Source organism: Octopus sinensis, linkage group LG25 (genome assembly GCF_006345805.1).
Source record: "Octopus sinensis linkage group LG25, ASM634580v1, whole genome shotgun sequence".
Classification (NCBI taxonomy): Eukaryota; Metazoa; Mollusca; class Cephalopoda; order Octopoda; family Octopodidae; genus Octopus; species Octopus sinensis.
In genome coordinates, this window is record NC_043021.1 from 10,937,214 (window position 1) to 10,954,713 (window position 17,500).

General features: G+C 40.5%; 1 protein-coding gene across 15 annotated transcripts in view; it reads right to left on the minus strand.

Annotated features, from left to right (window-relative positions):
• LOC115224513 (fibrillin-2-like) overlaps positions 1–17,500 on the minus strand; it is a 202,202-nt gene that overhangs the window by 176,546 nt on the left and 8,156 nt on the right. For all 15 annotated transcript variants that reach the window (XM_036513124.1, XM_036513126.1, XM_036513125.1 and 12 more), the window contains exons 2-4: positions 7,357–7,503; positions 3,650–3,784; positions 1–60 (exon numbers count right to left, since the gene is read on the minus strand). The exon at positions 1–60 is cut by the window's left edge and continues 108 nt beyond it. In XM_036513124.1, coding sequence (XP_036369017.1) covers positions 1–60; positions 3,650–3,784; positions 7,357–7,503 — 342 coding nt within the window. The remainder of the gene's footprint in view (positions 61–3,649; positions 3,785–7,356; positions 7,504–17,500) is intronic.

Sequence of the window (17,500 nt, forward strand, 5' to 3'; positions counted from 1 at the left end):
AAAAGGGCTTCTTGCTGTCTTTGTCGAAATTAACTGAAAACGAACTGAGACGGTTACCAGCTGGAAATAGAAATGAAACAGAATGTCAGCATATACCTTATATATGTACGTGAGGGTGTGTGTGTGTGTGTTATATAACATGATATAACTTAATGTAAAATATGTGTGTATATGTATATATTTAAATATATATATGTGTGTGTGTGTGTATGTATATGTGTGTATGTATATATGCGTGTGTATATGTATGTGTATGTGTGTATGTATGTGTGTGTGTGTATATATATATATATATATATATATAGTTTGATTTATATAAATTTAAACCAGTGGCCTAGCATACTGAAAAAATCTGAAGATTCAGAAAAAATTTATATATCATCATCATCATCATCATCATCGTTTAAAACGGACGCTAAACGATGATGATGATGATGATGATGATATATAATTTTTTTCTGAATCTTCAGATTTTTCAATATGCTAGGCCACTGGTTTAAATTTATATAATCAAACTAATACTCAAATATTTAAATTTATATTATATATATATATATATATATATTATATGGTAAATGAAAGACAAAAGATAGAATATACGAGAATTTATTACAACAATTGTTTCAACACATCCTAGCATCGATTGCTCTTGGGTGGGGCACTCAACAACTGATTCAGGAGCATCCAGTGGTGCAGATGCATCTCATCGGGTGATAAATACAACTTGTTAAAATAACTGTTCCACAATGTAACTTCCCGTTTTGTAAAGAGAAAAGCAGCCAGATGAAGAAAATATACTCTTTTACTCTTTTACTTGTTTCAGTCATTTGACTGCAGCCATGCTGGAGCACCACCTTTAATCAAGGAACTCGACCCCGGGACTTATTAAAACTATTACTCAGAGTTTCACGCTCCCGTTCGTGCATATAAATATACGTGGAGCTTTAGGTGTTTTCGCTCAATAAACACACGCAACGCCCGGTCTGGGAACGAAACCGCAATCCTCCGACTGTTAGTCCGCTGCCCTAACCACTGGGCCATAGCGCCTCTACATTTATATTGTTCATCGTTTAATGATGAACGATATAAATGAAGATATTTTCTCCATCTGGATCAAAAAAAAAAGCCACAGATGACAGAAAGAGAAACGAACATGAAATCCAGCAAGAAAAGTGTTAAAAATAACTTTTAACAGATATGGATGTATAAACCACCCTCAGGTAAGCTGCGTGACAAGAGTACACTTGCTCATACAAGCATCTGCAAAAACGTGAGCACACGCACACGTGAGGTTTGGTGCACTCATGATCACAAAGCGAATTAGCTATATACTTGGTGTTTGTAAGAATGGGGAAGTTAAAGGTAAACTCAAGTCATCCATACCTTAACCCTTTAGTGTTTAAACCGGCCATATCCGGCCCAAATAATCTACCTGTTTTCTGTTAAAACTACCCAGATTTGGTATCTCACACCAACCTATAATGTCAATCTAAAAACAGGTGATAACATCATGGAAATCTTAAAGCTATGAAATAATGTATGATTAGCTTAAAACAATATGAATAAATGAATAAATATTATATTTGACAGAATAATCTGAATGCTAAAGGGTTAAAGTAAATTAATATTAATGGTTACCCAAAATTCATTCCCAATGCATTGTGTGAAAGTACATTTATATGTGTGTAGGCATCTTGTGAGTTGTTCAGAAATTCTATGAATAATCTCCTTGTTAGTCCATAGACTGTCGGTGATGTGGTAACCCTTGATGATGGAAGAAGACGATATTCTTCCGATATCATAAACCTTGCCTTCCATTATAGTGATATTGCAGGCAATGGTAGTGGTGTTCGCATTGTTGCCTGCAATTCTGTTTGACACCATTGTGAAGCTACTTCAATTGTTGTTGTTATTGTCACTGTTCTTGTTGCTTACTGGTGTTGCTGCTACCATTGCTGGTCATTACTGCCGCTATGGTATTATGTGGCAGTAGCTGTCTTCTTCTTCTTCCAATCAGGACTCACGCCACTAGCCACAAAGAATAATCTCTAATTTGAGCCTACCCTAAGCTACTAAGAATGCATGTGGCAACTTGAAGATCCACCCACCACACGCGATAAACTGGCAGTTGCACAGGCACAAAAGCTATGTTGTTATCCTCATTCCATAAACGGTGGCTTTTAACGGGTGGAGAGCTGAACCATCCTGGGGTACAGAGGATTCACAATCTAGACTAGGGTCTGAAAGTTTTACCACACCATAGTGGGTTACACCATGGTTCCTCTGCTTTGTGGCAGAAGTAGGAAGAAAGAGTGAGAGAAAGTTGTGGTGAAAGAGTACAGCAGGGTTCACCCTACCTCTGCTGGAGCCTCGTGGAGCTTAGGTGTTTTTGCTCAATAAACACTCACAATGCCTGATCTGGAAATCAAAACCGCATTCTTACGACCGCGAGTCCACTGCCCTAACCACTGGGCCATTGTTGCTGGTCATTACTGCCACTATAACTGTTCCGCAATGTAGCTGTTGGCTGCTATGAACTATCACTTCACCTTCAAAATTATCTCTTACCTTCAGGTCAGATGGCAAAGACGAAAGTGTGGGAGTAATTTTGAAAATTTCGTTTCAATTTGAAATATCTTTTCTTTCTTTCAAAATTTTCTTCTGCAGGGTATATGAGAGTTGGGGCTTGACCAGTGCTCTATGATCTTGGCCAGTTTAACAAGATTAAACAATAGAGTTAACATGTGCAACCTTCTAGAAACGAAAATAAGATACGATAATAAGGTGGCGAGCTGGCAGAAACGTTAGCACGTCAGGCGAAATGCTTAGTGGTATTTCGTTTGCCATTGCGTTCTGAGTTCAAATTCCACCGAGGTCAACTTTGCCTTTAATCCTTTCGAGGGCGATAGATTAAGTACCAGTTATGCACTGGGGTCGATATAATTGACTTAATCCGTTTGTCTGTCCTTGTTTGTCCCCTCTGTGTTTAGCCCCTTGTGGGTAGTAAAGAAATAGAAATAGGTATTTCATCTGCTGTTACGTTCTGAGTTCAAATTCCACCGAGGTCGACTTTGTCTTTCATCCTTTCGGGGTTGATAAATTAAGTACCAGTTACGCACTGGGGTGGATGTAATCGACTTAACCTCTTTGTTTGTCCTTGTTTGTCCCCTCTATGATTAGCCCTTTGTGGGCAATAAAGAAATAAGAAACGAAATAAGATACAGACTGATGGATCTCCTAGGGCTCGTTCAGCCATAGCAATGAACAGCAACCACAACAACAAAAGCAAAACCAACAACAACGATAACAATAATAATAACAATCATCATCATCATTGTTCGACCGTGGTCGAGACAATGGAATTTACCATGCTACGCCAGACTTCACGGTCCATCATAGCATTACGAAGGTCCTGTTGCTGGATGCTTGTATCCCTGGAGATTACATCAAGGTAGGAGAGTGTGTGCCCTCTGGTGTTGCGAGTAGATGGCTTCCTGAGGAGAAGAGTAGAAATTGCCTCGTTTTCAGCTCTACAACAATGTCCAGCAAACTGGACTCTCCTACCTTTCACAAGAGATAACAATAATGATAATAACAATAATAATAATAATGATAACACTAATAAAGATATTAATAATAAATGACTTACAATAATGGTCACATTTCACAGTCACGTATTGGATACGATATCGCTCTGGAAATACCACTTTAAATGGTAGCTCCATACATTTTGGTGTTGAAACATTTCTTGAAGAATATATCCTTTGTACGTCAGCATAAACCGCTAAGGAAAGAAGAAAATGGAGATTAGATTAGGATGATGATGATGATGATAAATCGGAGGAGGAGTGTTGGGAGACATAGCAACTACACTACTACATACACAGTGCATATCTATCTATTTATCCATCTGTCTGTCCGTCTATCTATCTATCTATCCATTATCTGTCCACCTATCTATCTATCTATCTATCTATCTATCTATCCATTATCTGTCCACCTATCTATCTATCTATCTATCTATCTATCTATCTATCTATCCATTATCTGTCCACCTATCTATCTATCTATCTATCTATCTATATTAAAAAAAAAAAGACTCCGCCGGTTACGACGACGAGGGTCCCAGCTGATATGATCAACGGAACAGCTTGCTCGTGAAATTAACGTGCAAATGGCTGAGCATTCCACAGACACGTGTACCCTTAACGTAGTTCTCGGGGATAATCAGCGTGACACAGAGAGTGACAAGGCTGACCCTTTGAAATACAAGTACAACTCATTTTTGCCAGCTGAGTGGACTGGAGCAACGTGAAATAAAGTGTCTTGCTCAAGGACACAACGCGTCGCCGGGAATCGAACTCACAACCTTACGATCATGAGCCGAATGCCCTAACCACTAAGCCACGCGCCCTCACCTCTATCTATCTATCCATTATCTGTCCGCCTATCTATCTAGGATTTGTTCCATCTCATGCACAGATTTTAAAATAATTTTTTTTTTTAACTAAATACTTTGAAGCTTCAGATACTGGTAGAATGTATCATGTAGAACAAGGTTTACACTTAATGCTTTTGAGAAAATTTTGTATTTTAGAAGTTATTTCGTGTTATCTATCTATCACTCTATCTACCTGTCTGTCTGTCTGTCTGTCTGTCTATCTATCTATCTATCTTTCTTTCTATCCATAAATACTCACGTGCACAGACCCCCCACAAACACACACATACACATTTATATCAGGTCACTATCATATGCTAACATAAAACCCAACACAACCTGTTACATGGTCGGGTCCTTGACGACAAAACCAGGAGATCCCCTCCAAGCTTGCTCGGTGAGGAGGGCGATGCTTTGGTCACCCTGCAGGATGAATATCAAGACTCCTAGCAGGGTGGAGGAAATCATGCGTGTCAACAGCCATCTAATTGAAGTTTGTTGTTAATGAGTCACGTGGTATCCTTGCACAAAGAGCCCCGTGAGTTAGAATGGCAGCGCTTTTTCCATTTTGTCTGCTGGTGCCATGAGAGATGTTTCTATTAGGTTGTTTCATGTGAAATGTTGCAGTTTTAATTACTTGTTATTTCAGTCATTTAAAGACTCAATTATGTATACCTTGCATTTAATCTCGACACTTTTTCTTTCCTAACAATAATGGTATACAAAATTCGTACCCACAAACCTTATGAAAATCATAACAACCAAACTTAGATGTCTTGCAAACAACTTGCACATGCAAATGCTACCAGTTAAAAGCTCCGTATATCGGAAGCTAGCAAGTGTATGGGGTCATCAGGAGAGAATGCGCGCCGTTTTGGGGCCTACCTCTCGACGGCATCAATGCGCACCGGCCCCCCTCACTGATATGAGGCCCCGCTTGCTAGATCAGCTGGTTATGAAGAACTCAATATACTTCTAGCCATCGCTCATCGTCTCTTTTTAACCAAATCCAGTGGCTAGCCTTCTCCACTGCAGATTGGATATCAGTCATGGTGGTATTGACTTTACGATGAGTTAGGCCTAATGATAACTATGTTGAGTGATTTTCTCGTATGAGTACAAACTAGGTCACTCTGCCACAGAAGCTCTACGGAATATCAAACGGGCTCTAGGTAATGGTTTTGTTGACATCTGAACTGTTCAGAGATGGTCACAAAGCTCTTGTCCAGGAGATAGCCTTGAAAATAAACTAAACGAATCATGATATTGGGCGATTGCAGAATATTCCTGCTATGCAGGTTATTTTTTACCACTACTCAGATGGCTTGCATTTAACTTTTTTTTAAACTTTTTCCTCAACAGCAACTTTAATCTTTATGATCTCCAACGCCTTTGACTGCTCTTCCTACAGAGCCAAGCCTAATAAGAATAAGACTGTAAAAGAATATTTGTTTATATATAATTATGTGTGTGTATGCGTGAATTTACTGAGGTTTGACTTCAACTGCCTTTACTTACTACTACTACTACTACTACTATCTATCTATCTATCTATCAATCTATCTATTTATCTATCCGCTCAGTCGAAGTCAACTCTCGGTCACTCATTGGATCAGTGTCCTCCAGTCAGTTCTATCCTGGGCCGCTTCTTTCAGATTGGCTACGTCCATTCCGGTATCCCTCTTGAGTGGCTGTGTGGTAAGTAGCTTGCTTACCAACCATGTGTTTCTGGGTTCAGTCCTACTGTGTGGCACCTTGAAAGTGTCTTCTACTATAGTCTTGGGCTGACCAAAGCCTTGTGAGTGGATTTGGCTGACAGAAACTGAAAGAAGCCCGTCGTATATATACATATATATATGTGTGTGTGTATGTGTGTGTGTGTGTGTGTCTGCGTTTGTCCCCTCATCATCACTTACATATATGTATGTATGCATGTATGTATGTATGGATGGATGGTTTGATGGATGGATGTATTTATGTATCTGTGTTTGTCTCACCACCACCACCACCATCGCTTGACAACCAATGATGGTGTGATTACATCCCCGTAAAGTAGTGGTTCAGCAAAAGAGACCGATAGAATAAGCACTTGGCTTACAAAGAATAAGTCCTGGTAGAGGTGGGGGTGGGGGCTATTTGTTTGACTAAAAGGCGCTGCTCCAGCATGGCCGCAGTCAAATGACTGAAACAAGTTATAACAAAGACAAAAAAAATGAAAGAAAGAAAGAAGGAAAGAAAGAAAGAAAGGAAGAAAGAACGAAAGTAAGAAAGAAAGAAGGAAGGAAAGAAAGAAGGAAAGGAAGAAAGAAGGAAAGAAGGAAGGAAAGAAAGGAATAAAGAAGGAAAAAAAGTAAGAAAGAAAGAAAGGAAGGAAGGAAAGAAGGAAGGAAGGAAGGAAGGAAAGAAAGAAAGAAAGAAAGAAGGAAGGAAGGAAAGAAAGAAAGAAGGAAAGAAAGAAAGGAAGAAAGAAGGAAAGAAAGAAAGAAGGAAGGAAAGAAAGGAATAAAGAAGGAAAAAAGTAAGAAAGAAAGAAAGAAAGAAAGGAAGAAAGAAAGAAGGAAGGAAGGAAGAAAGAAGGAAGAAAGAAAGGAAGAAGGAAGGAAGGAAAGAAAGAAGGAAGGAAAGAAAGAAGGAAAGAAAGAAGGAAGGAAGGAAAGAAAGGAAGAAGGAAAGAAAGAAAGAAGGAAAGAAGGAAGGAAAGAAAGGAAGGAAGAAAGAACGAAAGAAAGAAAGGAAGAAGGAAAGGAAGGAAGAAGGAAAGAAAGAAAGGAAGAAAGAATGAAAGAAAGGAAGAAAGAAAGAAAGGAAGGAAGAAGGAAAGAAAGGATGAAGGAAAGAAAGGAAGGAAGAAAGAAAGAAGGAAAGAAAGAAGGAAGGTAAGAAAGAAAGACAATTAAGTACAGCGTTCTACGTACCTGTTTGACAGTTACGTCCTTCAAAACCGTGCTGGCATCCGTAAGATTTGCAATAAGCGTTCCCACTGAATCGACATGCGGCTATTTCTTTACAATGGCACTCATACTTCATTTTCGGTCCAAACTTCCGCATGTTATGCGGACAAGCTGCGGATGGGAAAAATAATAAGGATTTAGGAGGAATAATCCAGCACATCCGTTTTTCGGGAAATATAAAAAAAAAATTTTTTAAATGTCTTAAGACGGATCAATAAAAGTAGCCAAAGATATCAGAGAACAATATTTATATACTTTTTTTTTTTTTGTCAATGACATACATGTGTGTGTGGGTGTGTGTGTGTGTGTGTGGTGGGGGTGTTTGTATGCATGCAAGTATGTGCATGTGCATGTATACTCTTTCTTACTCTTTTACTCTTTTACTTGTTTCAGTCATCTGACTGCGGCCATGCTGGAGCACCGCCTTTAATCGAGCAACTCGACCCCGGGACTTATTCTTTTGTAAGCCCAGTACTTATTCTATCGGTCTCTTTTGCCGAACCGCTAAGTAACGGGGACATAAACACACCAGCATCAGTTGTCAAGCAATGCTAGGGGGACAAACATACGCACACATATACATATATACGACGGGCTTCTTTCAGTTTCCGTCTACCAAATCCACTCACAAGGCATTGGTCAGCCCGGGGCTATAGCAGAAGACACTTGCCCAAGATGTCACGCAGTGGGACTGAACCCGGAACCATGTGGTTGGTTAGCGAGCTACTTACCACACAGCCACTCCTGCGTGAATTTACTGAATTTTGACTTCGACGGCTTTGACCTACTTGTACTACTATAACTAAATCTCCTTAAAAATGAGCAAGAATGACAGAAGTGCATAAATGGTGTAGCAACAACCCAGCCTGCAGATTAGCACAGAAATGGTTTTCCTTCTATTTCTTACAAAAATATTTTCCTATGTATATTTGCAATCATCATCATCGTTTAACGTCCGTTTTCCGCGCTAGCACGGGTTGGACGGTTCGACTGGGGTCTGGGAAGCCAGGGCCTGCACCAGGCTCCAGTCTGATCTGGCAGGGTTTCTACAGCTGGATCCTCTTTTATTATTTTTTTTTCACATAGGCACTGGAGTGGCTGTGTGGTAAGTAGCTTGCTTACCAACCACATGGTTCCGGGTTCAATCCCACTGCGTGACACCTTGGACAAGTGTCTTCAACTATAGCCTCGGGGCCCACCAAAGCCTTGTGAGTGGATTTGGTAGACGGAAACTGAAAGAAGCCCGTCGTATATGGCTCGGTGGTTAGAGCCTTGAGCTTACGATCGTGAGGTTGTGAGTTCGATTCCCGGACCGAGCTGCGTGTTGTGTTCTTGAGCAAGACACTTTATTTCGCGTTGCTCCAGTCCACTCAGCTGTAGAAATGAGTTGCCAAGCTGTATCAGCCCCTTTGCTTTTCTCTTGGATAACATCAGTGGTGTGGTATGCATGGACAACATCAGTGGCTGGTATGCATGGACAACTGCTCGCCTTCCATAAACAACCTTGCCCGGTATGTGCCTTAGAGAGTAACTTTCTGGGTGCAATCCCATGGTCATTCATGACCGAATGGGGTCTCCTCCTCCTCATATATATATATATATGTATGTATGTATGTATGTATGTATGTATATATGTATGTATGTATGTCTGTGTTTGTCCCCCCAACATCGCTTAACAACTGATGCTGATGTGTTTACGTCCTCGTTCGGCAAGAGAGGCCGATAGAATAAGTGCTAGGCTTACAAAGAATAAGTCCTGGGGTTGATTTGCTTGACTAAAGGCGGTGCTCCGGCATGGCCGCAGTCATTGACCGAAACAAATAAAAAGAAAAAGAAAGTCGAAACAGAGGAGTGGTCATAAGAAGAAAATGTATTATAGCAACCCAAGGTTAAACAACCTCAGTAGCCAGGCATGCATAGCAGCTGCCACTCCCATTGACATCAGCAAAAGAATTTCTGAACTATAAAAACTACAACAACAACAACATCAAGAGCGAAAACAAAAACACACTTGCTCCAGCATGACTCGTGACGACTCCAACAATAACTGTAACAAAACCAGCAACAACAACAATAGTATATATTTCTTTATTGCCCACAAGGAGCTAATCATAGAGGGGACAAACAAAGATCAGACAAATGGATTAAGTCGATTACATTGACCCCCCAGTGCATAACTGGTACTTAATTTATCGACCCCGAAAGGATGAAAGGCAAAGTTGACCTCGGCGGAATTTTAACTCAGAACGTAACCGCGGACGAAATACCTATTTCTATTTCTTTACTACCCACAAGGAGCTAAACACAGAGAGGACAAACAAGGACAGACAAACGGATTAAGTCGATTATATCGACCCGAGTGCATAACTGGTACAACCCTGAAAGGATGAAAGGCAAAGTCGACCTCGGTGGAATTTGAACTCAGAACATAACCGCGGACGAAATGCGGCTACGCATTTCGCCCGGCGTGCTAATGTTTCTGCCAGCTCGCCGCCAACAACAACAACAACACTAGTATAATTGTCAGCTGTAGTAACAACATCAATGGCTCTAACTGCTGCAAAAATATCAACAAAGAAAACAACTGTAGCATTTTTCTTTAGTGTTTTTTTTTTCCAAAGGCAGTAACTTCCTTCGTAAACATAGCAAATAGGTGGATCACCCATTTACTGTAAGGGAAGACAGAGGCCATTAACACATATCCGACATGGCACCATGGCACTCCCAGAAGTGGAAATGATTTGCATCAAGAAAAGAGCAATAATCTATAACAACAATCGCACAGGAAGAAGGTCACGATACACTCCCCAAGGATATAGAAAATTGAATGGATGAAGTGTGGCCTATTGGCGGCGAGCTGGCAGAAACGTTAGCGTGCCGGGCAAAATGCTTAGCGGTATTTCGTCTGTCGTTATGTTGTGAGTTCAAATTCCGCCGAGGTCGAATTTGCCTTTCATCCTTTTGGGGTCGATTAAATAAGTACCAGTAACGCACTGGAGTCGATATAATCGACTTATTCCGTGTCTGTCCTTGTTCGTCCCCTCTGTGTTTAGCCCCTTGTGGGTAGTAAAGAAATAGGTATTTCATCTGTCGTTTAGTTCTGAGTTCAAATTCCGCCGAGGTCGACTTTGCCTTTCATCCTTTCGGGGTCGATTAAATAAGTACCAGTTACGTACTGGGGTCGATGTAGTCGACTTAATCCCTTTGTCTATCCTTGCTTGTCCCCTCTATGTTTAGCCCCTTGTGGGTAGTAAAGAAATATATATATCTGCTGAGGAAGGCAATGTAGGATTGTGGTGGCTATCTGCAATTATGAAGTGGAAGCACGCAGGATGCGAAATTTTTTTCTCACAAGGGTTCTGGACTCCAGTAATGAATTCATGTCCATACAGCCAATCAGAGCTCACCTTGATCTTGTCATGTTAACAAACACACTCTACCACGTAAACTGCATCTTTTATCATCGGTGGGTGTTGTGGGGGGAGGGGCACCGGCATGACAAAACATTAAACTAGCTACAGTAAAGAGTGAAAAACATTAAAGCATTCGCGAGCAAATTAAATATTTAGAGGCTACGAGCAAACCAACAGGAGTTGCTAGAAATAGTCAAACATTGCTTAAAACAGACATTTATTAGTGGAGAAAATTCCAAGAACGAAGGTTTGCAATAAAATAAACTATCTTTTCCATATCTTCTTCTCTACATAAATTCACAAAGATAAGAGTCAACCACGGAACGGTGTGTCCCACACCGGCGTTTGCTTCCACGCGTTAAAGATGCCAGGTACTTTCAATTTGTTGAGCGTGAGTCCCATCTGTTATGAAAACAAACGGTTATAGAACATGTTGTAGTTACACTCCTTGTGTGCATGCACAGCACCTTTAGTTACTATGGAAACATAGTTCTTCGCAATCAGCTATGGAACACGTGGTGCTCCTTTGCTTAGGTTACTATGGAAACAGAGTTCTTCGCCACGGTGATGTGTAAAATACGCGCTTCTGAATGGCTAAAATACGCAAATTTTAGAGGCTTATAATTTTTTAATTATGGATTTATAAGAAAATGAATTATATTTTCATAATTAGTATACAAAACTTAATCCACATACCAAATTTTAAAACAACTGGAACAAAATTGTAGACAGTGATGATAACCAGAAAGACTCGATTGATCTTTGTGGACGTCATTGTTTGACAGGTATAATAATTTTGGACTGTACCTCTTATATATTCAAAAACTGAATTAACCCTTTAGTGTTCACATTATTCTGCCAAAATTAATCCTTTTTTATCCACATTGTTTTGAACTAATGATGCATTATCTTGTGGCTTTGAGATTTTGATGAGGTAGCTGTTAATTTTTAAAACGATATTGTAGGGTTGGTGTGAGAGACCAGATCTGGCCAGTTTGAACATAAAACAGGCAGAATACTTTTGGCCGGATATGGCCGGTTTAAATGCTAAAGGGTTAAAGAGGCAATTAGGAAAAATTGACATGAATGTTTCTATTGGGGCATTTTCACACATGGTAGAAATTGTGTCTGTTTATATGGGTGTCAATGTTCATGCTATTGTTGTTATCGTCATCGTCACTGCAGCAATGAAATTCAATTAAATTAATATTTTCCACGCCTGATACTTGTATGTCTATTTTCAAAGAGTTTGTTTGTCCTTTGCCTTGGGTTCAGTGAATCATCTGTTTTCTTGTGGGGGAGAGATAGGGGTGTTTTTGTATTCTCTTGACGTCATTATCGGTCGGGCTGAACCAAAAATAAACGATTAAAAGCATATACTAAACTGCTGAAATAAACTTCAGATAAAGTGTTTTTTCTATAAACAGAAGTTATTATAAAATATAATTGCTTTCTAACATGGTTAATGCGTGTTAGAATATTAATGCTGTCTATTGTAAAATTAGGTGTTGACTTTCACAAGAATATTCTTTTCTACTCTAGGCACGAGGCTCGAAATTTTGGGGGAGGAGGCCAGTCGATTAATTTGAGTCCGAAAGGACGAAAGGCAAAGTTGACCTCTTTCAAAAAATATTAATGCAGTCTGTTGTAAAACGTTAATTCGTACATTTGAACTAGGTGTTAGCGGTCATTGACAACTTGGTTATGCCGAAAAAAACCAAAAATATTCATTAGAATTTGTCTTTCAAATAGAGTGAGGGTGTATTAAATACGAGCTCACATATTTGAGAACAGCATTAGCTATGTAAAAACATCGGTACCAATCTCTTCCTCAATCAACACGTCGTAGCTACGTTTTCCCTCTTTCTCCAGTTCATTTAGTTTAACCCTTTAGTGTTTAAACCGGCCATACCAGGCCAAAATTGTCTTCCTGTTTTATGCTCAAACCAGCCAGCTCTGACCTCTCACACCTACCCTTCAAAGTCATTCTAAAAATAAACAGGGACATCATCAAAATCCCAGAGTTACAAGATGCTGTACAACTAATTTAAAACAATGTAATTAAACAGGCTTTACATTTGACAGAGTAATCTGAATGCTAAAGGGTTAATCTGCCTCTTGTTGGGCAAACAACTTTGAACTTCAATGCAATGTGGGGAAAGATGGTCTCCTCTCCACATTATTTTTTGCTTATTTTTTTCTCTTGTCATTGCACGTAGCGAAAACCTAATGCACCTAAAAAGCGCACACGAGTATTTCGGGAATGAACGTGGTATGCTGCATCCCTTGTCATCATCAATACTGTGAAGGCGCATGGCTCAGTAGTTAGAGCGTCGATCATGAGGTTGTGAGCTCGAATCCCGGACCAGGCTGCGTGTTGTGTTCTTGAGCAAGGCACTTTATTTCACATTGCTCCAGTTCACTCAGCTGTAGAAATGAGTTGCGATGTCACGGGTGCCAAGCTGTATCGGCCTTTGCCTTTCCTTTGGGCAACATTGGTGGCGTGGAGAGGGGTGGCCGGTATGCATGGGCGACTGCTGGTCTTCCATAAACCACCTTGCCCAGACTTGTGACTAGGAGGGTAACTTTCTAGGTGCAATCCCATGGTCAGTGTCGTGACCGAAGGGGGTCCCGTCCCGTCCCATCATCAATACTCTATCTTTTGAATGTGTCTTACATTGTGGGTTCAAATGCCACCAGGGTTGACTTCCAGAGTCGATAACATAAGTACTAGTTGAGTACTGGGATCAATGTAGTGGAAGCTGCTAACCTTGTATCAAAATTTAAAACCAGTATTATCATCATCATCATCATTTTCATCATTTAGCGTCCGCCTTCCATGCTAGCATGGGTTGGACGGTTCAACTGGGGTCTGGGAGGCCAGAAGGCTGCACCAGGCCCAGTCTGATCTGGCAATGTTTCTACAGCTGGATGACCTTCCTAATGCCAACCACTCTGTGAGTGTAGTGGGTGCTTTTTACGTGCCACCGGCACACGTACCGGATGGGGCTGGCAAACGGCCATGGTCGGATGGTACTTTTTACGTGCCACCGGCACGGGGGCCAGGCGAGGCTGGCAATGGCCACGATCGGATGGTGCTTTTTACATGCCACTGGCACAGGGGCCAGGCGAGGCTGGCAATGGCCACGTTCGGATTGTTTGCTTATGTGCCACCGGCACTGGTATCACAGCTACATTTGTCATGATGTTGTTTCTAAACTGACTGCATTGATTTCATCACTGTTGGTCCATTTTTATGACTTTTATTGGGCTGTCCGGAAAGTTCGTGCCGATTTATAGTAGTTTACCTTTCAACTTATTTTAGAACATGATTGACTCCGTAAAATAGGATTTGACTACACCTCCATTCAGAGCACAGTTTAAGCTATCTTTTCATGGAAGAAGGTTAATGTTCCTATAATCTGTGTTAATTCTGTAACCCTTTACAATGGAAGAGAAGAAAGTTCATTTTTGGCACTTGATGCTTTGGGAACCAGACAAAAATTGCTGCAGCTCGGCTGGGATGTGTTACCCCACCCTCCATATTCACCAGATATTGCTCCTTTGGATTTCCACTTATTCAGGTCTCTGCAGAATAGTTTTAATGGTAAAAATTTCAAATCCTTGGATGACATAAAAAGATACCTTGATGAATTTTCTGCCATGAAACCACCTCATTTCTGGGAAGAGGGTATTTTCAAGTTAAAGGAAGGATGGAGACGCATTGTGCAACAAAATGGTTCATATTTGGTTGATTAAAAATGTAATGGCAAGTATTTATTGACCTTTTTCTTTCCTTTAAAAATCGGCACGAATTTTCCGGACTACTCAATACATTTTTCAAATCTGTTCTACTATTTTGTTCACAAATTTGTTTTGACTGGGAAGGAGAATGAATTTATTTATGTTGGTACAACCACAATTGAAAAATTTGAAGTGTATGTTTGAAGTTAAGACTGCTATGACCACTGTGAACAGCACCTCTTCCCACTACCACGAAGTAGCTGCTTTGAATACAAATAAACAATTTGAAAGGACGTTTCTTGTTACAGCGTTGTCAGATAAATTCGTTCGTGTCTTTTCCTACAATTTTTATTTCTACAATGTTTATTTCTACATAGGCGTAGGAGTGGCTGTGTGGTAAGTAGTTTGCTTATGAACCATTCCGGGTTCAGTCCCACTGTGTGGCACCTTGGCCAAGTGTCTTCTACTATAGCCTCGGGCCGACCAAAGCCTTGTGAGTGGATTTGGTAGACAGCAACTGAAAGAAGCCTGTCATATATATATATATATATATATATATATGTATGTATGTATGTGTGTGTGTGTGTGTCTGTGTTTGTCCCCCCAACATGGCTTGACAACTGATGCTGGTGTGTTTACATCCCCGTAACTAGTGGTTTGGCAAAAGAGACCGATAGAATAAGTACTAGGCTTACAAAGAATAAGTCCTGGGGGCGATTTGTTTGACTAAAGGCGGTGCTCCAGCATGGCTGCAGTCAAATGACTGAAACAAGTAAAAGAGTAAAAGAGAGAGAGAGAGAGATTATTATTATTATTGTTATTATTATCATATTTAAGGTGGCAAGCTGGCAGAATTGTTAGCATGCTGGGCGAAATGCTTAGTTGTATTTCATCTGCCACTATGTTCTGAGTTCAAATTCCACTGAGGTCGACTTTACCTTTCATCCTTTCAGGGTCAATAAATCAAGTACCAGTTGAGTACTGGGGTTGATGTGATCAACTGTCCCTCCCCCCACAAAATCCAGGCCCTGTGCCTATAGTAGTTGGTGTATTAAGGTAGACACATCTATGAATAACATGCTGTTATTTATAGACATGTCTGCCTTGATACTACAACTACCAAAAAAATATAATCAAAAAACAAAGCAAAAAAACACACAATTAGGCACAGATGTGGCTGTGTGGTAAGAAGCTTGCTTAATAAAGGCACAATGGCCCAGTGGTTAAGGCAGCGGACTCACGATTATAGGATCACGGTTTCAATTTCCAGACCAGGTATTGTGAGTGTTTATTAAACGAAAATACCTAAAGCTCCACAAGGCTCTGGCAGGGGATGGTGGTAAAAAAAAAAAAAAAAGAAAGGCGGTGAGCTGGTAGAAATGCTTAGCAGTATTTCGTTTGCTGCTATATGTTCTGAGTTCAAATTCCGCCGAGGTTGACTTTGTCTTTCATCCTTTCGGGGTCGATTAAATAAGTACCAATTAATCCGTTTGTCTGTCCCTTTTTGTCCCTTCTGTGTGTAGCCCCTTGTGGGCAGTAAAGAAATAAGAAGCTTGCTTCATAACAACATGGTCCTGGGTTCAGTCCTGCTGCATTGCACCTTGGGCAAGCCTCTACTACTCTAACCTTGGGTCAACCAGGACTTTGTGAGTGGATTTGACAGACAGAAACTGAAAGAAGCCTATTGTGTATATGTGTGTACACACATGTCTTTGTGTCTGTGTTTGTCCCTAAAAACCACTTGACAACCAGTTTTGGTGCTTTTTATGTTCCCATAATTTAAAGGTTCAGCAAAAGATACCGATGGAATTAGCACCAGGCTTTAAAAGAAAAAATACAGGGATCAATCGAGTACTCAATTGGAACTTGATTTATTGACCCTGAAAGGATATTATTAGGAATTTTAATGAAAAAAATTCTTATATGGACCCTCAAGGGCCATATGGACTCCCAAGGGTCACATAGACCCCTGTTGAGAACCATGGTTCTACATGAACAGATGAAACTGTAAAACCATACCAGAAACAACTGAACAAACAAACAAATTCTACACCAAAGCAAAACTGATGCAGTGCTATATTCAGCCACAAGCCTACATTTCCCCTCCAATACCCCCCCCCAAAAAAAAAATCAATGTCATACACACCTTGACATACTTAGTGGTAGAATAGAAATACTATAATGACTTAGCGGCTTGCTGGTCCCTTTTCCCCTTCCATAAGGGTGTTTTACCTGATCCTCCAAGTTATTTTCACGGCTATTATCCTTCGTTCAGGATTTCCTTGATTTCTAAAATACCAGTCACTTGATGCTTCAGTGTCATCATCATCATCATCACCATCTGTTAATGTCTGTAGTCCTTACTGGCATGGGTTGGATGGTCTGACCAGAGCTGGTAAGCTGAGGGGCTGCACGAGGCTCCTGTCTGATTTGGCACAGTTTCTACAGCTGGATACCCTTCTTAATGCCAACCACTTTACAGAGTGTGCTGGGTGGTTTTACATGGCGCCACGCAAGCGCTTATATGTGGCACTGGCACGAGTGCCTTTTACGTGGCACTGGCACATGACTCTTGCAGGCCAGTCCTCTCTACCAGTGGGAATGGCCTTAACACTTCTGCTACAGAGGGCGGGTCTTCTTGAGTCCTCAATGTTCGTTTATGAAATTGTCCTCACATTCCAAAACCTATTATTTAGATTTATAAAAGACAAGATCTGTTATCAGGGGTCATTCAGCTCAACAGCACTGAGCACTCAGTTGGAATTTGAGGGGTACTGAGTTTGATTCTCTGTAGCAGCTCTCTGGCCCTTTTTTTCTGTCTACAGGGGAGCACTGGATATTCTTTTTAACTATCCACTGAAACACTGTATGAAAGCAATATGTTTAGTCCACTCAAATACATACAAGATTTCTTAAACTCTGTAAGTATGAAGGGGCACTAGAAACATCCT